Here is a 20,837-nt window from a genome sequence, read left to right as displayed (position 1 = left end):
TTCTGGGTTGAATTTTCAAAGCTTCTAACACTAGCCAAATCTCAGTGGCTGAAACAGGAAATGGCAAATCTGATCAACTTGCACTGTGTAAAATATTTGTGTTTTTAGTACTCTACAGCACAGTTATGATACATGTTTACTCAGAGGTAAGTCCTATTGAATTCAATGAGGCTTACTCACAGGTAAGTGGGTATAGGATTGAAGCCTGTTAGTGAGGCATATAACCAACGAAGATAAATCTTATTTTTCAGTGCAAATTGTTCCTGACAATCAGCACCTTCAATCTTGCCAGCGTGGGATCAGCTGCATCAGCTGCCAAGACAGAACTGCCCTCGCGTGCATCTTTCTCTCTTGTGTGACAGCTTGAATAGTTCAGTGGACTGTAGCTGTTGTGGCAGGACATGTTTTTAGAGTGTCAACCATAGTAGCCTGGATACAGGCATTTGAAGATAAGGTCTGAAACCTTGAAAATGACCCAATTTAAAGGGAAAAAATAAGCACAGAGAAAATGAAGCATTGTAATAATGTGCTCTTGGCAGCCTGTAATAGTGACCAAATTGTAGTGTCCAACTAACCTCCAAGCTCCCAAATTGAAAAAGCAGTTTAGGTCTTGGCACAAAAACTGCTGAATATTAAAGGGACAGAAAGAAATGTGTTGTGCTTCACTGCTAGCATGCATGCTTAAATGAAATTACTGAGACCTACTGATGTGTTAAGATTGTAAGATCATGATGGGAATACATGAAAGTAAAGATTTTCATAATTTAAAGATTTTTGACAGCATCATTACCTTGATTAGTGCACCAAAGTAGAACTTCCCCCCACTCCTCTCACCCATGTGCAAATACACATGGATTTTTTTAAAATGGTGGTATCTTTCATAGAACATGAGATACTCCAGTGCTGTAAAATATATCTGCCCAGTGCTGGGTTGGAGGAATCTCGTTCATTAATCCATGTATATCCTCCACACCTTTCTGATCCATCTACAGTTGTCTTCTCCATCTGCACTCAGAGGCAGTAATACAGATATACCCAGCAGGCAGACAGGAATAGACAAGTGTGAAAAGGTGCCCAACTGCCCTGCAGGGAGGTCCATCTTGCCACACTTCTCCGTTCTTGTTGCTGCTACAACTCCTAGATCTGGGCTAGGAGAATTCCAAGATCTGCAAGGTTTTCACCTGTGATGGGGCAAGTACCAGCTAATCCCCCAGTCACCACTGAATGAGTTCAGCTTGTTTTCTGCTTGCCTCTCTTTGGTCAAAGTGTGTAGCATGAAAGAGTCATCTGTCATGCAGGAGAAAAATCTTTGGGTTGTATATAGTCGAATTCCAGATTCCAAATTAAGAAATGTTATTAACATTAGGGATAAAGGAGAAGTCAAATAGGTAGCATAAAAAAACCCAGTTTACTAATAGCCTACACTAGAGAATCTTAAAAAGGTTCAAAACTTAGTTGTACATAGCAAGGATCAACTATAATGTTCTAAGATGACAAATAGATGACAAAATTATGACAGATTTCATAAGGAAAAAGCCATTTTTATCCCTGTAGAATCATGGAAGGGGGTTCCATGGGGGTAGGAGAATACTCAAACCAGGTGCTGCTGGGGAAGTTTGATATGCCAACACATAGGCAAGGAATACCTGGGAGATGGACTAATAACATTTTTCCAACGAGAACAGTAGGAATTAGAGGTGTGAAATGGGAGATATTTCCTCTCTGCTCAGGACCCATCAGGGGCAAAAAGTCAGACTGTCAGACCAGAGAGATACTTGAGATGTGATGAGACAATTGCCATGCAGTGGGGCAGCTAGGCTGTAACTAGGCCTGTTACAGTGAATTTTTTTTAAAGAGACAGACATTGTTGTCTCAAGCCTTTCTCTGCAACAAATACTGACAAAACTTTATGGAGTTCTGGTGAAACAGCATCCACTGGTAGCAGCAAAAATTGTGGAAGTTATGGCAGAATGGGTAAAATAACGTTTTCACCATCTTCCTAATCATATTCTTGAAGCACATCATTCTGTAGAGTGTGTGTTTACTCTTTTATACAGGGCAAGATATCTGTATATTAAATTACCTCACTTTTATACAGGGCAAGATGTCTGTATATTAAATTACCTCACAACTGTGAATCTGGCTACTGGTGAACTGTTAAATGATAGTGGAACAGCTGCCACATTCTGAATTGTAGGGAATTTAGGGTCCAGCCCATTTTCCACACCAAGAAATGCTCTATGTTTACATCACACATTTTTTCCCCAAGGAGCTCAAGACAGTGTATATGGTTCTTCTCCCACCACTGGCCCCCATTTCATCCTCACAAGAAATCTGTGAAGTAGCTTAGGCTGAGAGATAGTCACTAGGCTAAAGTCACTTAGCATCATGGTGTAGCAGCCATATCGGGGGTCAGACTAAGTAGCCTCATGCAGTCTCATGCTTCATGTTCTTGCTGAGCTCTTTCTCCCTTGAATATATTGTTGTAAGCTGACGAGACACAGGAATTCCTTATCTTGTCAAAGGTCATACAATTGTATATCTTGTTCTCTGCTGTTCTCTTCTGTTCTCTCCTTATCATGGCTACCCTATAACCCAGTTCTTGTATTATAAACAATGGTGCTAAGAGAAGAAATGTTGAGGACTGCAACCCCACGCAGGAGGGAGAGGAGGAGCCGTTTCATATGTGTCACAATGTCTATAAAAACAATGTGCTAATGTCAATCGGGGCTTCTGGCTCTTTGGAAATGATTCCAGCCTTAAGCCCGTGCGTTAAATAAAGAATCTCTTTTTCCTTCACTCCGTGGTCTCTCTGACTCTGGGTTCTGCAACAATGGCTGAGTGAGAATTTGAAGCTGGATCTCCCCAGTCCTGGTTTAGTACTTTAGTTACTAGAGTCTAACCACTATACTGTGCTGCCTGGTATATGTAGCATAAGAGTTAATCTAGCTCTGAATATGTTTTACATTAAAAAAGTAAATGTGTCAGCGTATTTGTGCAGTGTGATCGGAAGCGTGTTTACTTCGCAGTAAGCCCCAATTTTAGATTCAGTGGGATTTCAGCCTTAATAATATAACGTTCTAGCGATTTAATGTGAAATAAATATGAAAAATATGAAAAATACATTCATATTTGCTTTGAATATCCTTTGTCTCAGGAGTCCTGAGGTGTGGATTTTTCCCCCTGTAACAGAAAGACTGTTCTCCAAAGGTGTTAATGCCTTAAGGGTTTATGCATGGAAAAGTCCTACAACTCCCAGCATTCCCCAGCCAGTGTGTAGGACTTTTTTCTGTTTCTAAGCATGCATAAGATTGCATCCTAAGAGCATCTTTTTAGAACCTCTGTGTGTGTGTACAAAGTCAGCTTTTGACTGAGCATAGTTTAGTGCTATCTGTGTGACTAAAACCAGTGAATCTTCATAGACAAAACTTAATATTCAATATGCAGTAACTCAGCTTGCCTCTTTTTTTGTTGTTTCTGTTACGCATGCTTAAAACTGTTCAGAACAGTGGTTGTCAAACTCTTGCCTGATTGGCAGTGGAAATGCTGTAGTGCCAGTATAGTGCCAGGAATCACTCTTGCCATCTGTAAGCATCAGGAAATGTGTATCAAGATGTTGTTGTTCAGTCGTTCAGTCGTGTCCGACTCTTCGTGACCCCATGGACCATAGCACGCCAGGCCTTCCTGTCCTGCGCTCTCTCCCGGAGTGTGCTCAAGTTCATTGCATCGGAGATGCTATCTAGCCATCTCATCCTCTGCCGTCCCCTTCTCCTTCAGTCTTTCCCAGCATCACGGTCTTTTCCAGGGAGTTTTCTCTTCGCATTAGGTGGCCAAAATATTTGAGCTTCAGCTTCAGTATCTGTCTTTCCAATGAGCACTCAGGGTTGATTTCTTTTAGGATGGACTGATTTGAGCTCCTTGCAGTCCAGGGGACTCGTAAGATTCTTCTCCAGCACCACAGTTCGAAAGCATCAATTCTTCGGCGCTCAGCCTTCCTTATAGTCCAGCTCTCACAGCCATACATTACTACTGGGAAAACCATAGCTTTGATTAGACGGACCTTTGTCGGCAAGGTGATGTCTCTGCTTCTTACTATGCTGTCTAGGTTGGCCATAGCTTTCCTCCCAAGGAGCAAGCGTCTTTTAATTTCATGGCTACAGTCACCGTCTGCAGTGATCTTGGAGCCCAAGAAAGTAAAATCTGTCACTGCTTCCATTGCTTCCCCTTCTATATGCCAGGAAGTGATGGGGCCAGATGCCATGATCTTCGTTTTTTTAATGTTGAGTTTCAAACCAGCTTTTGCACTCTCCTCTTTCACCCTCAACAAGAGGCTCTTTAGATCCTCTTCGCTTTCTGCCATTAGGGTGGTATTGTCTGCATATTGGAGGTTGTTGATAATTCTCCCAGCAATCTTAATTCCGACCTGTGATTCATCCAACCCGGCGTTTCTCATGATGTACTCTGCATATAAGTTAAATAAGCAGGGTGACAATATGCAGCCTTGTCGTACTCCTTTCCCAATTTTGAACCACTCAGTTGTTCCATGTCTGGTTCTTACTGTTGCTTCTTGACCCTCGTACAGGTTTCTCAGGAGACAGGTAAGGTGGTCTGGTACTCCCATCACTTTAAGAATTTGCCACAGTTTGTTGTGATCCACACAATCAAAGGCTTTAGTGTAGTCAATGAAGCAGAAATAGACATTTTTCTGGAATTCTCTTGCTTTCTCCATGATCCATCGAATGTTGGCGATTTGATCTCTAGTTCCTCTGCCTCTTCAAAACCCAGCTTGTACTTCCGGTAGTTCTCGGTTCACATGCTGCTGAAGCCTAGCTTGTAGGATTTTGAGCATAACCTTGCTGGCATGTGAAATGAGCGCAATTGTGCGGTAGTTTGAACACTCTTTGGCGTTGCCCTTCTTTGGACTTGGAATGTAAACTGACCTTTTCCAGTCTTGCGGCCATTGTTGAGTGTTCCAAATTTGTTGGCATATTGAATGCAGCACTTTAACAGCATCATCTTTTAGGATTTTAAATAGCTCAGCTGGAATACTGTCATCTCCGCTAGCTTTGTTGTTACTAATGCTTCCTAAGGCCCACTTGACTTCACTCTCGAGGATGTCCGGCTCAAGTTCAGTGACCGCAATATCATGGCTATCAGGGACATTAAGCTCTTTCCTGTATAGTTCTTCTGTGTATTCTTTCCACCTCTTCTTAATCTCATCTGCTTCTGTTAGGTCCCTGCCTTCATTGTCCTTTATCATGCTCATCTTTGCATAAAACGTTCCCTTGAGATCTCCAATTTTCTTGAAAAGATCTCTAGTCTTTCCCATTCTGTTGTTTTCCTCGATTTCGTTGCATTGTTCATTTAAGAAGGCCTTCTTGTCTCTCCTTTCTATTCTCTGGAACTCTGCATTCAGTTGGATATATCTTCCCCTTTCTCCCTTGCTTTTCGCTTCCCTTCTTTCCTCAGCTACTTGTAAAGCCTCATCAGACAGCCACTTGGCTTTCTTGCATTTCTTTTTCTTTGGGATGGATTGAGTTGCTGCCTCCTGAACAATGTTACGGACCTCCGTCCATAGTTCCTCAGGCACTCTGTCTATCAGGTCTAATCCCTGAAATCTATTCCTCACCTCCACTGTATATTCATAAGGGATATGATTTAGGTCATACCTGAATGGTTTAGTGGTTTTCCCTGTGTTCTTCAATTTCAGCCAAAATTTTGCAACAAGAAGCTCATAATCTGAGCCACAGTCTGCTCCAGGTTTTGTTTTTACTGACTGTATAGAGCTTCTCCATCTTTGGCTGCAAAGGACATAATCCATCTGATTTTGATATTGACCATCTGGTGATGTCCATGTGTAGAGTCGTCTCTTGTGCTGTTGGAAAAGAGTGTTTGCTATGATCAGCGTGTTCTCTTGGCAAAACTCTATTAGCTTTTGTCCTGCTTCATTTTGTACACCAAGGCCATGCCTGCCTGTTATCCCGGTGATTTCTTGACTTCCTACTTTAGCATTCCAATCCCCTATGATGAGGAGGACATCTTTTTTTGGTGTTAGTTCTAGAAGGTGTTGTAGGTCTTCATAGAACCGATCAACCTCAGCTTCTTCGGCATCAGTGGTTGGGACATAGACTTGAATTACTGTGATGTTGAATGGTTTGCCTTGGATTCGTACTGAGATCATTCTGTCATTTTTGAGATTGTACCCCAGTACTGCTTTTCCCACCCTTTTGTTGACTATGAGTGCTACTCCATTTCTTCTAAGGGATTCTTGCCCACAGTAGTAGATATGATGGCCACCTGAATTAAATTTGCCCATGCCTGTCCATTTGGGTTTGCTGATTCCCAAGATATCGATGTTCAATCTTGCCATCTCATGTTTGACCACCTCCAGCTTACCTTGATTCGTTGATCTTACATTCCAGGTTCCTAAAGAATATTGTTTTTTACAGCATCGGAATTTCTGTTCACCACCAGACACATCCACAGCTGAGTGTCCTTTCGGCTTTGGCCCAGCCGCTTCACTCTTTCTGGCGCTACTTGGAAATACCCTCTGCTCTTCCCCAGTAGTATATTGGACACCTTCCGACCTGAGGGGCTCATCTTCCAGTGTCATATCTTTTAGCCTTGTGATACGTTCCATGGGGTTTTCTTGGCAAGAATACTGGAGTGGGTTGCCATTTCCTTCTCCAGTGGACCACATTTTGTCAGAACTCTCTGCCATGACCTGTCCGTCTTGGGTGGCCCTGCACGGCATAGCTTATGGCTTCACTGAGTTACGCAAGCCCCTTCGCCACAACAAGCCAGTGATCCATGAAGGGGTATCAAGATGTTAGGGCCAGATTAATATCCAGTTTTAGACAAGCTGTTTCTTCAGGAAAAGATAGGCTAAAATTGGTAATTTCATGCTGAAGTTTATTTCTGCAACAAAATTAATAAATTGGACTTAATTTTTTAAAAATTAAAGATGAAATCTTAAGCATAGGACTTCACAATTAACAGCTTTAAAAGGACCTACAAAATGTAATGGATTCTTATGATAAGCCTTAAGACTAAACAGTACCTGAAACAGAATTATATATACAGTATAATTGTTTGTATCGTGATACAAACCCTTTAGGACCTAATATGAAAAAATGGAATTGCCACCTCTTCTCCATCTTCAAAGCAGTTGCTCGCAATCTGCCAAGATAACCCTTAGGCTGCAATCCTATAATTTACCTGGCAGTAAGTCCCACTGAACTAAATAGAGCTTGCTTTTAAGTAGACATATCTAAGATTGCACTTAGTAGAACTGTGGAGGAGAGGATACACAGGGATCTGGTTCACACACATGCATTAAGTATGGGTTGTTGTTGAATTGTGGGTTGTCATTATGTGCAAACCCTGCACTATGGTTTAACTATAGGTTGTTAACCACAAACAACCCAGAGTTCACAACCCAACCACAAACCATGGGTTCTCTTCCTGGGTTGCTTAACAATACACGATTCAACAACAACCCATACTCTGGGCTGTTGTTACGTGTGAACCAGGCCTTAAAGTCCAGTCCCTTCATAAATGTCAGAACCTTTTCCTGTCATCTTACTGAGAAACAGAACAGAAACTGCTCACAATCATAATAGAAGCCTAACATCTATGTGGCAAAAACAGGTGAGATGCCAAGTCTGTCAGGGGTGGGCAGACTTCAGTCTTGCTAGATCTACTTGTTTTTTTTACTACAACCCTGAGGTTCACAGCCAGTACCCCACTTGTGGAATGAGCTCTCTAGAGAGGTTTGCCTTGCGCCTACGTTGTACTCCTTTTGGCGCCAGGTGAATACCTTTTTATTTTCCCAGCATTTTAGCATTCTAGTTTTTTAGCTTGCTGTTTTAAATCTGTATTTTAGATCTCTGTATTGCTGCTAGGTTTTATTCTGGTTGTACTTTTATATTGTAGTTTTAAGCTTTCATATTTTATATTTTATGCTGTACCTTGTGGTTTTAATTTTTGTGAACCGCCCAGATTGCTTTGGCTATTAGGCAATGTAGAAAGAGAGAGAGAGAGAGAGGAAGAGAGAGAGAGAGAGAGAGAGGAAGAGAGAGCGAGAGAGAGAGAGAGAGGAAGAGAGAGAGAGAAAGGAAGAGAGAGAGAGAGCGCGAGAGGGCGAGAGAGAGAGAGAGAGAGAGAGCAAGCGAGAGAGAGAGAGAGAGAGAGAGAGAATTGGTTTTGGGGAGGGGGCGCAGGGGAGGCAAAAGACATACACTTAGGTTTAAGGAACAAGGTGTCTCTGAGGATATGTTCAACCCAGGAATTTGTTTTAGTACCACAATTGAGCTTGTAGTCCTTTCTACACACAAATCCACTCCTTAGTTTTTTTTCCATTTCAGCAGTCTTTTTTTTTTTCAGTTGGGTCCAGCTGAAGAACCCACCTTTTTGTTGTTGCTATTGTTAACAGTAGGGAGTCAGAACCTTGCATGCTTGCTGGTTATAATCAATCAATCTCTCTCTCTCTCTCTCTCTCTCTCTCTCTCTCTTTCTCTCTCTCACTCTCTCTCTCTCACACACACACACAGCCAATCTTTTACGTAAGCACTTTGACATGCCACTGGGCTTCACAGCACATTGCTGTTTTTTTTAAATGCAAGAAATAATGGAAAATATCATTAGAATTTTCAGTTAAAGACTGGATTTACTTTTAATCTAAAAGCACCTGTTATAGGACTAGTGTTCCTTAGAGCAGGGGTTGATTATTCCAGCCTTATAATTAGTTATGAATTTACTATATAATACACATAATGGATAAGTAACTCCATCTACTTCAGGGGTGGACAACTTGTGGCCTTCTAGAAGATTTGGCCTACAACTTCCATCAGCCGTAGCCAGCATAACCAATGGTGAGGGATAATGGAAGTTGTCGGCCAAAACATCTGGAAGGCCACAAGTTACCCAGCCCTGATCTATTAGGTTATTAATTTACCTCAGAGCAACAGATCCTTGTGATTACTTCACGTTACAGATCTATGCCTTCATAATCAAGCTGTATCAGCTTTCCACTCTCATTCTACACTGCCCCCAAATGATTTAACTTTCTCAGTAGCATAACCAGGCAGAAGGTTCAATTGCAGGATAAAATGCTTGTTAGAATTTCCCCAGGTCAGAACATAAGATTCATTTGACTAATGCATAGGTTGACCATATTTCTTTGAGACAAAAATAGGATATTGGGATGACAAAAATGGGACAGGGTTATGTAATAATTCGTATTCATAAAAAAGTAAGATGATAACAAAAGTTTTATTACATGAACATATTGAGCTAACAATTATTCTTCAGTGACAGAACTCATACAAAAATTTAGGTAGATGTAGAGGGGGACTGTATTTCACCATGATCGTACCATTAATATTTCTCTGATGAAGTAATCTTACACAGCAAATTTCGGTCTTTCAACACCTTATCATAAAACTTCTCACACTCCATGACACAATTTTGTTTTACAACTAACATAGCCCTCATTGTCTCAACACTTAATCTAGATTAAGGATAATCTAGGACTGCAATGGCCATACTGCAAAAAATCATAAACATACACCAAAAAGAAAAGAAAAAAAAGGAATGAACACCCTGACGGCTATCACAAGCCAGTATATGCTAATGTCCCACCGGAGAGTTCCGCCATAATAAAAAATAGCTAACAGCCTGTTGAACTGAAATATGAGTCTGAAAAGTCCGAATCAGACTGACTGTAGGGCAGAAAGAATCTCTTTGGGCAGAATGATGGTAGAAATAACAGTAAGACTCACCCTCCTGGCTCCCACACGCTGAATGGGGCTTAGCGACCGCCTCTTGAATTCCCCGCCACTGCAGACAAGCCAGGGGGCGGCATCTGATCGTTGCTAGCTCAAGAAGCCTGGCCCTGGCTGGATAAAGTAAATGGAGCTTCCTCTTTCATCACACTAGTAGTTTTACTGCACGCATTGATTAGCATAGAGCCTTATGATAAATGCGTTCAGTTTTTTACAAAAAATTAAAAACGGGACAAAATTGACATTTTTATTAAAATGATGGGACGGTCAGGAAATATGAAAAAAACGGTACTGTCCCGTTTAAAACGGTACGTATGGTCAGCCTACTAATGCATCTATTTCTTGTTAGAGATTTAAAGGAAATAAAAATGAAATGCCATGAGTGGGTAGTGACTTGTCTAGGATAGAATTGAGAGAGACAGTTGTTTCAACCCCCCACATGTCATTTAATCTTTGTTCTTTCAGAGTTAAAAACAGCCATGTCTCATCAATGAGTAATCATTACTACGCCTTTGTATTCTGTTTCACCCAATCACCCTTCCAATTTGTTCTCATCTGCCCCCTTTTCCTATAGATATAGCTATGTTTGTGTATGTTATCAGCATTGGTTGACTAACCCTTAACCTTGCGCCATCCATTACCTTAAAAAACACCATATCTGAGATAATAACTCAAAGAAAGAAAGAGAAGAGTAGGGAAAGGGGAATGGAATACAAAAGAGGTGGACAGAGAAATTTCAAAGGTAATTGTCCCCGACCTGCAGGGCCCTGTTCCCTGAGTGGGAGGGAAAACAGACAAAGTAGTGTGCCCACACTCCTTTTTGCCCTTCCTGTAGCCTATTCCACTGCTACTGGGTAGAAATCTTTATTTCTCTGGCTGCCTCCACCAAACCAGCCTCAAAATTCTCTTATGTCTTAGGTATCTACTTTTGGTAGCGTGGGTTGGCTATTAGATGTGGAGTCTAATAAATAAGACCACAGAGTTTCAAATAACAAAGTTTTAAATTTTATTGAAGAAAAATGTCAATAGGGAAAAGTTTTAAAAATCTGAATAGGCAAACACACACATCCCATACCAACCCCTCATTCCCCCCACCCCCATATGAGCAATAGCATAATAAAACAATCAGGGATAAACATATCCAATTAACCTAAGTAGACTGAGTTCCTATTTTATCCCTGTCTCTTATTCAAGCAATATCTTACTGTCATAGGCTCAGCTCTCTCAATCAGTTCCAGTCAAGTTCTAGCAGCTCTGACTCTTTCTTTCCTCTAGGAGCCAATCTAAATGGAAACGCTTTGTGAAGGGATTTGGGCAAAATCTACATTATCACAGAATCGAATTAGCTCTTTCCACGGTACACAAGGTGCTGTATTGCTCTGCTTTTGAAGTGTATATGGGAACTGGAGCCACATTAGTTGGGGTGAGGTGGGTGAGTCCCACCACAAGTAGAAATGAACATCAGCAATTGCGTAGGTGCAGGGCAGCCAATGAGCAGAGGCTTGCTCCTCCTCCCTTGTGTGTTCAATGAAGTGCAATGCAGGACTTGCTTACGAGTAGATGGTCATGACAAACCCTGTATACCCCCCACACACACATGCGCACACACATATATTTAGGAGGCGAGCAGGCAAGCGGGCATCTGCTGCCACCCGGAGACTGAGCAGAATGAGTGGGAGTGCAAGAGGTGCTGAGAGAGAGCGTGGAGCTGGGGTGGAGGGAGAGTGACTAGCATGTTGTTTTTGATGTATATTAACTGCCCAATTAACAGGCTTCTCACACACACACACACACACACACACATGGGCTCAGTGTAATACTTCTGAGGACATGATCATGAAAATCATCTGCTCTGGCATCTACCCTTTCTTAGCTGTGCAGTTTCGAATCAACAGGCATCCACTGTTTCTCAGCTCCTTCGTAGCTGCACGGTTTCAAAACAGCAGGGAGGGCTCCTGTTTCCACTCCCAAGCTGAATGACTATTTAAAGTGAGAAGTAGCAAGCCACCATTTCTTAGCTGTGCTCCTGTGTAGCTGCACAGTTTTAAAACAGCAGGGCTGGCTCCCCCACCCCCACTCCCAAGCTCGACTTTTTAAAGTGAGAGGCAGCGACGTGGAACAGAAGACAATGAGTTACTTCCAGGTAGACATGTTTGCCCCTCTGCTCCCACTCCATGCTACTTTCCCTTCTGCCAATCAGTACTGCTTCCACCAGCCCACCCCGAAGACAGCTGAGATCACACAGACTCCCAAACAGCACGGAAGCCTCTGTGACAGGAAAATCCGACACAAAATGAGTGGGGGGGGGGACAGATTTAGGGCAAGAAATGCCAGACTAGCTATGGAGAGCAGTATGCATCATCTGACACTATCGATTTGGGGGTGGAGAAGAACCGGAGTAAAAGCCCCATGTAGATGGGGCCCAGGACTCTGAGCTTCTTTCCTTCTCTCTCTCTTCTTTGCCTCTGTTTTCTTTGACTTTTAGCTTCTAAAATTATTACTTTTTCTCTCCCCAACTCCAACCAATTAGGAGGGGAGTTTATTGTTCATTTCCGCAAAATAAGCTTCTGTTTCCTGAGTTAAAATGTCTTTCCTCTCTTCCTCTGATCTTCTGCTGAATGTTATAATCATCTGCTTCTTCAGCAAAACTTCCTCACCTGTATTCTAACTAAACTTTTGACCTCTAACCTATTAATCCTTTGACTGAAACTGACAAACACACACAAAGATTTAATCCCACAATATCCCCAAATCAAACTAAATACAAAAATGGAGGATAGTTCTGTTCCTTCATAGTAATTAACACAATTCTAGAAAGCAAGTGAACCTATTTAGGGTGCAATCCTATGCAAGTTTACACAGAAATAGGTCCTACAACTCCCAGCATCCTCCAGTCAGAATAGGGAATAGTAGGACTTATTTCTGTCTAAACATGTATAGGATTGCTTCCTTAATCTGTTGGCAATTATATGTATCTGCTTATGATGATCTACAGAAATGGTAGTTTCTCACCTGTCCCTTGGCAGCAGCCATTACATCACGTTGTAACTGAAAAAGTGAAGAGATGGCTGGCCACCATCAACTCTGCTGGGAGACCAGCAACTGTTAGCCCATCCTCTCTTTGAACTGTTTCCATTCCAGCTGGTCATTAGAAGAACTTTGGAGCTAAGTAGTAGTGCCTAAGTTTGCTTTTTTCCTCCTCCCTCCCAATTACTTTTTCTTTTGTGTCTTTTAGATTGTAAGCCAAGGAATGTCTTATTAGTGATCTTTGTAAACCACTGTGGGAGTCTTTTTTGACTGACAAGCAGAGTAAACATCTTTCAGATAAATAATAAATAATAATTGGCTAGGACTTAGATTCTGACATTGGAAGTTAACACTGGACAAAAATTATGAAATTGCACATAACGACCTGGTTCCAATAATGTCATTCCGCCTGCAACCCCCCCATGTGTGCCCCAAATCTTCTCTGGAGGGTGGGGGAACTGCAGTGGGGAGAGGACAGGGAAGCCGTGTTGTGCAAGCGGAAGTCCTGTTGTATGAGTGGACTTCCTCTCAAGTGATGTTGGATTCAAGGATTTTTGGAGCATGTATTGTGATGAAAATCTTTTAAATACAGACTTGACACCATAATCTTGTAGGTACAGATTACATGGTGCTCAAATAACAAGTGTACGCTTCACATGAATGTGTATGTAACAATTCATCAATGTTTAAAGCTCAGAGTTTGGGCACAGGATCAGACCAAATAGGAACAGCATCTCCTTTTCCACAGTGTGTGCGTGTGTGTGTGTGTGTGTGTGTTTTAAAAAGGGCTGCCATTTGCAATGGTCGAGGTTTGTGGGTGAGAGATCAGGACTGTTTACTGGATATTGTGTTTGGATAGAATGAGTGCTGTTGCTGGCTCAGATCATTTCTGAAAGGACGATAACTGAGCACAGAACTTGGGCATACAGGGAAAAGGGAGAGAGCGAAGAAGATGAAAATAACCTGGTTGCTGTTAACTTAGGAGTGTGACTGACTGAGTTGCACGACTCATTCCTCCCTGGGGCGACACAGGTGCGCAGAGTTATTTTTCTTTAATCACGCACATAAATTAAAATTTATTCCTTTGCATTAAAATAATTAAATAAAGTTACACCCTGTATCTTTTACTGCCAGATAATATCTTTGAACCTCTGGCTCACAGTCTTACTATCAGCTGCAAGGTATTTTCCAGGGTGTGCTTTGCCCATTCTGCCATTGTATTAAATAGTGTTCTAGACAGACGAAACCCCTGATAGCAATCAAAACTCATCTGAAGTTTGAATCACAGTGCCCACTAGCAAATAATCTTCTCTAGGCCTCTTCTTGGGTCCAACTGCCCTCCCTTCCCACCTGTCAGCCACACTAAGATGAAAGCAATTTCCATTATTAGCACCACATGTGTGAGCAAACTTATTCCACCCACAATTAAAGTGGATTGCAGAACTATGGGTCTTCCGAGTCAAACCTGGTGCTGGGGGAAAGAAGGGGAGAGAGAAAGAAAGCGAGGTGATATAGTTCATAGTAAGGTGGCAAGGGACAAATATATCATGAGTTATTGCTATCCCCAAAGTATTTTCCTTGTGCTATTTTCTTAGGGAATGTTGTTCCTTATGCTGGAACTGTTAAGTTGTAGTTTAAGGCTGGGGGCGTGTGTCTCTGAAACGAGCCTTCCAACGACTTCACTAGTAGTGCTCCTTCTGCATTCCTTATAACAGGGGTGCACAACCTCAGGTCCAGGGACCAAATCCAGCTCTCCTGGGGTCTGACTCTCTGGGGTTCCCCAGCAAACCATATCCCCGTTCCCCTGGCCCCCATCCTCTTTTCCCCAACCACCAATTGTTTGGGTGGTTTCCTGCCTTCCGCACAATTTTTTCCCCTTTTCTACAAGGTTGAAATGCCTCTCCTAAGGTTTAGGGCGCAATCCAACGTAGATAGGCGGCCGCCTCTGACCTTGGAGGTGACCGCCTATCCAAAGCAAGGCAGGAGAAGCACAGGGGGATTGTTCCCTCACGCCTCTCCTGCCTTGCTCTTTTTCGCAAGACAGCCGTTTTCGGCTGTCTTGCGACGGGGGGGGGGGGCGACCAGGAGAGGAAGCTGCACATAGGATGTGTCGTACGCGCAGCTCCACTCTCCCCACCCCGAAATGCCCCCCAGCCCCACCCCCTTTCAGTCGCTCTACACTCGTCTTCCAAGCATGGAGGATGGGGCTTCTCTGCAGCTGCCTCTGAGGCAGTGTGGACGAGGGACTTCCCGGGGTAGAGCATATCCTATGGTCCTCTAGACAGTGTCTAGTGGCCATAGGATTGCTCCCTCCTTTACTGATAGTAAGAGCTTTAAGCTAAAATATGCTGGGGGAGTTTGGGGGTATTTTTAGGCCTATCCCTTTTGCCTTTGGGCCCATCCCTTTTGCCTTTAGCTCCGCCCATCACTAGAATGCGGCCCGCAAGAGCTTCTCTGAATTGGAATCAGGCTTAAAGAGGTTCAACACCCCTGCCTTACAAACTGATTCTGGGACATACTTGTATATTTTGCTGTTCTGTTTGATTACAAGAAAGCACCAGCCCAGATTGTCTGTATGTTCTCTTCTGACTCTGGGCCTTTTCAGATGCTGTGACTCCTCAGATGCTGGGGACTGCATATGCCTGGCTAGGCCAGCTAAATGACATTGCCCCAGGAAGTGTTCTCATACTATTGAACAGTTCTCATGCCACTAAGTAGAGTTGCTTTTAAGTTATTCTCATTCCCACAAAGCGTGACTGGTTACATCAGCCTTTCCCAACCTGGTGCCCTCTAGATGTGTTGGACTACAATTCCTAGCATCCCCCAGCTGAGTGGAAAAGGGCAGCTTTTCTTTATTTGCTTTTTTTTGGATGCAGCACTATGTTTATTACAAGTCTAGTCGGCTTATCTACACACCATTTAAAATCTCCCGCCAGATGAAAAAAATGGCTTCCTCGCTGTTTTCTCTCTTTGGGTTAAAGGTTGTGCGTGTATCCTTCCCACTGTTTGAGCATGTGCCTTGTAGAGTTTAATAAAAAAAAAGCCATCTCCCTGTCCATCAAGGCTGTTCCTAGGTGAAAGGCATAGCCCTGCCCTACTTTTTTTTTTTTTTTTAACACAGGGAGGGGAATATTACTTCAGAAGGCTAATACAAGGACTTCCAGTTGGAACCAGTGTTGCTCTGGCAGCATTCTGCGGGCTGTCTGTGGAAGCTTTCTCAAACAGCTTTTTAAAAGGTTGAAAAACCTTTTCATCTCCCCCCTGGAATTAAAAGCGGGGGGGAAGGCAGCTTTGGATAACGTCTTGGAGAAAAGTACCCCCCACAAGATGGGGGGGGGCTGGATTCCAGGATTATCTCCCCAGAGCTTTACCAACGCAAAAAGCTGTTCTGAAACTCCTATTTCATAGGAGAAAACAGGGCTGATGTGTTCCATAATAATATATGCTTTAAGAAATAACTCCTGAGGGATGATTTAAGAACTATTAACAATATTTGAGAACATCGGAGGACCTGCAAGATCTGTTTGAGAAAAACATGACTACACTGAGGAGAAGAAAGGGGCTGGCATCTCCGCCAACTCCCCCCGTACCTCCTCTGTCAAAAGTTTCGAAAACAGAAGATATAGGGGAATTATTCACTCTGATAAAGACTTTATCTTCGCAATTTACGGAGCAAGCCAAAAGGTTGGATTTAATCCAAAATTCCCTCACCGCCTTGCAAGGAGCTGTGGATTTAATTAATGCGTCATGGCTAAAAAATGGAGATGAAAATTAGCGAGCTAGAAGACCGAATGGCAGGGAATGAAACTACGACACAAGTATGTTTTAAAAATGTCTCTGACAGAATTTCTCAACTGGAGGCCTTCACACAAAGATCTAATGTACGTATTATTGGGATTAAAAATCTGTCTAATGATGTAAAATCGCCTATTTTTGTGGATAAACTTTTGCATGAGATACTCCCTACCCCATCTGATTATTTACTTGATATTGAGCAGGCATTTCGTGTGCCAAATGCGAAAGGGACTGACTATACCATCATAGTCCAATTTGCAAAAGTCTCCACGAAGAAGTATATCCTGCGTTTGGCAAGAGAGGGTGGAAGCCTTTCCTGGAAACAAGATACAGTTATGTTATTTCCAGACTACATCAAAGAGGTGGCAAATAAAAGAAGGCAATTTATCAAAGCGAAAAATATGGCAAAACAAATGAATTTACAATATTACTTAAAATATCCTGCTACAGTTTGTATTGTGTCTGAAGGTCAGATGAAGAAGTTTCTAAATCATGAAATGGCGGAGGCATGGCTGAACGTAAAAATGCGTGAGATTTCTGTCACAACTCCATGAACTGGAATCTTTAAACAAGCTTTGTTAACTGTTTGTGTTTAGTCTACATGATCCAGGCTAGGTCAGAAGATAAATGATTATACATATATTTGTTTATTCTCTTCCATTTTTCTTTTTTTCTTGCTTTTCTTTATATTTTTTATTTCAAAATAGATATGGTATGTATGCTGTGTTTAAATTTATTGTTTGAGGGTAATTGTGCACATGCATTTATATATCTAGTATAAAATATATTACTGATTGTTGAAAGTTTATTTTAAGTTTTATTATTACATAACACTATATTTCATTATTATTATTATTATTATTATTATTATTAATATAGGCTACTGGGAATGAACTGTAGACCTGTTTCTTTGATATAAGATTGATGATATATTGAAATGTAAGGTTGTTTATTAAACTGTAAGATTGTTAAGGTTATATAGTTTTTAAAATAGAATGGCATCGGAGGCCAGGGGGTATTGGAGTTTAAACTTAATTCTTTAAAGGGGAGGGGGAGGGAGGGGATCTTCTTTTCTTTTTCTTTACTTCCTTTCCTCCTCTCTTTTCCTTTTTTTTTTCTTTTTCCCTTTCTTTTTGTTATTGTGGTGTCCTCATCAGAATATTGTATTGCTGAGAAATTGTAGTATTGATCAGGTTGTTGGTATTTTTGGTATTGTTTATTTCATTAGAAAGATAACATAAATAAAAATATATTTAAAAAAGAAGGCTAATACAGCACTAGCAGAACACAGTGTGAGAAAAGCCCTCAGTCTGTGGTTGGCATCAAAGTGGCTGGAGGGAGGATTCATCATGCCAACATCCCTCCACTTGTGTGGCTTTTTTTTTTGTGAAAGCAAGAAGATTGCTAAAGCATTTCACCAAGTTATCCTTGTCCAAAAACTCTACAGCAAATGAATGGTGTCCTTTGCCAACCACTACCGACATTTATCCTAGCGCTCTTGAAAATGTACACTTCTGTTTAGTAAGCCACTGGACTCTAATGTGTCAATTCATATGCTGCTTTGATGTGTGCTCATTTGCTCCTGAAAAAACATATATTTGTGGTGTCTTAGAAGGACAAGTCCACTGTGGGTTGTGCTGCTCAGAAATACTTGTTTGCATGCCAATATTTAAAGCCATATACTCAGTTCTTCTAAAGATGCAGAATGGGAGACTTTCCAAACCTCTTATTTCAGTTGACCAGGAAGTGTAGAGAGGTTATACTTGCACAATTTGTTATGTTATCATATGTATACTGCCTTCTCCATTCTAGGCACTGCTTTTCCTTTGTTCAGACCATAGTAACTAACAGATCTACAGTTAATAACCTCTCTGGCAATTTTTGCTATTGTCATGTGAAAAACAGTCATGTAAATCCACCCTTAGCATGTATTTAAATGAAATGGAGAACACCTCAGGATGTCAGAGAAAGCATGTATGGTTGGTTGGTTGGTTTATTGCATTATATCTCACCTTTCTTCCTCTTGCAAGGAACCCAAGGTGGCTTACAGTCTCCTTCTCCTCTCTATTTTATATTCACAACAACAACCCTGTGAGGTAGTTGGGCTGAGAGTCTGTGACTGGCCCAAAGTCACCCAGTGAGCTTCCATGGCTGAGTGGGGACTAGAACCCGGATCTCCCGGCTCACAGTCCAACACTCTCACCACTACACCACGGTGGTTTACACTTTATTGGACACATTTGACTGGCCCAGTAGCATAAGAGGATTGACTGATTGATTGATTGATTGATTGATTCCATAATAGTATGCATTCCTTCCATTTCCAAATTGTAAGAGGCTAGTGAGTCCACAAATGTTTAATTGTACTGAAAAGCTAGGGGAAAGAGACAGGTGATAGGAAAAGTATTGCACCATCATTAATAGGATAAAAATCCTTTCTCTGTACCATGTATTGAAAGACTGGGTGCCAAGCATAAATCTATAGACTTTAATGACTCTGAACTTAAGTTTTTGTTAATAATCTCTCTTTTTAATTTTCAGCTCAAAGACATGTCATTACATATATGGAAGATGCAGTGAGCCAGCTTCTGGAAAGCAAAGAAGATATTAGTCAATATGGTATTGCCAGATTCTTCACTGACTAGTAAGTGCATCAGGATGCTATCAGCCTGAAAGTGGTTCCTGGAAGCAGGCAGGGTACATCGAGAATGGAGCCGAACACATGCTGGTTATGTTGTGGCTGTAAGCATCAGATTAGCCTGTACATATGACATGCCTAGACTTAAGTGAGTCACAAGGTCCAACTCAACTCCATGCTGAGCCTTAGAAATACAACTTACTTAAGAGAGCTATGCAGCCAAGTTCTGGTTGCCTTGCTGTGAGAAATGTCCAGTCATGTCACTAGTTAATACTTGGCAGAAGAGGATAGGTCACATGGGTTTTAAAGGAAGTAATTGTAAAATAGTTCTATTTCAGCCAGGGATGGACTAACCTGTCTGTTTTCGGTCCATGTTAGTTTCTCGTGTCACTCATAAGTCTATCCTGTCCAATTTCCACTTCAGTCTGCAATGTTTTAAAAACTGCACAAAAAATCATTTATTTTTGTATGCAACTTTACCTAATATGTACATTTTTATATGCACTTTTTGTGCTGAGAACAGCACCATGGAATTTAAGTATGTGCAGTCCAAAAGATAACCATAAACCAATTCATCCAGCAAGTGAGAATTAGGTTGGTTTGCTTAACAATGGGGACCAAACAAAATTTGCTCCCATTTTAGCTCTGTTGAGCTCGCTCCACTGAGGTAGAGGTGGCAACTAGAAGCTCATTGGAGCCAGCTCAATAGAGCTAAATAGAACCTATTGTACAATGGTGAGCTGCCAAGAGTGGTGTGATCAGAGGACCAGTTTGTTTTCTCAATTGCTAGGTTGTTTGTTTCCCTCCTTCTTTGCCTGCTCCCTCCCTGTATCCTAAATGCCTTTGTAGCACTGTAGTACTGCCATGTAGAGCAACTGCTTTTCTTTAATCACTCTTGCCTGCTGCTTCTCTAGCCTGGTGAACCAACCTACAGTTCTGGGTTCACATGTAATGAAAACCCATGGTTTAAACCACCCAGAGTTCACAACCCAACAACATACCATGGGTTCTCTTTCTGGGTTGTTCATGGTTAAAAAACCATAATTTGCTAGTGCAGCTGCATTCACACATTACAACAACCCAGAATTCAACAACCCATACAGACATGTGAAGCTCCAGAAAACCCTTGGAAAATTTGGAAAAAAACAAATTGGAAAAATTGAACAGCCTTGGATTATGAAATATTTTCTTTTAGCATTTAAGACAAAGTATGCATGTATACTTTGCTCCCCCAAAAATGATTTCTAAAAACTATGAAATAAGAACACTTTTATAGAAAGTCTAGAGATGTAAAATGTCTGGAAATAATGAAGCCATGGGGGGAATTTTTTTAAATCCTCTCTGTAAAATTCCTAGCATAGTTAGTTATTTCATTCCCTATTAAAATTATTGATCTAAAGTATATTTTACTGATAGTCATTTATGCCCAGTTTCCCAACATTTCAGTAGAGTCACCATTGTGCATTCTTAACTGTAAATGTGCATTCTTGGCATCTTGGGTTTTGTTCTATAGAGTCCTGTGTTTCCGATGCTGTAGCAGTCACTTAGGGCACAATCCTATGGCTGCTAGTCAGCGGCTAGACGGCCATAGG

The 20,837-nt window shown here is 41.6% G+C and overlaps 1 protein-coding gene across 2 annotated transcripts in view; it reads left to right on the top strand.

Moving 5' to 3' along the window:
• CSTPP1 (centriolar satellite-associated tubulin polyglutamylase complex regulator 1) overlaps nt 1-20,837 on the top strand; it is a 170,043-nt gene that overhangs the window by 12,151 nt on the left and 137,055 nt on the right. For both annotated transcript variants that reach the window (XM_084849971.1, XM_084849963.1), the window contains exon 2: nt 19,149-19,251. In XM_084849971.1, the coding sequence (XP_084706097.1) occupies nt 19,149-19,251 (103 nt within the window). The remainder of the gene's footprint in view (nt 1-19,148; nt 19,252-20,837) is intronic.

This window comes from Heloderma suspectum, chromosome 1 (genome assembly GCF_057233095.1).
Source record: "Heloderma suspectum isolate Gila_16-S chromosome 1, 16-S_ref, whole genome shotgun sequence".
In the NCBI taxonomy this organism is placed as follows: Eukaryota; Metazoa; Chordata; class Lepidosauria; order Squamata; family Helodermatidae; genus Heloderma; species Heloderma suspectum.
The sequence above is the reverse complement of the archived record's forward strand: the minus strand, read 5'-3'. Positions and strand labels throughout refer to the sequence as shown.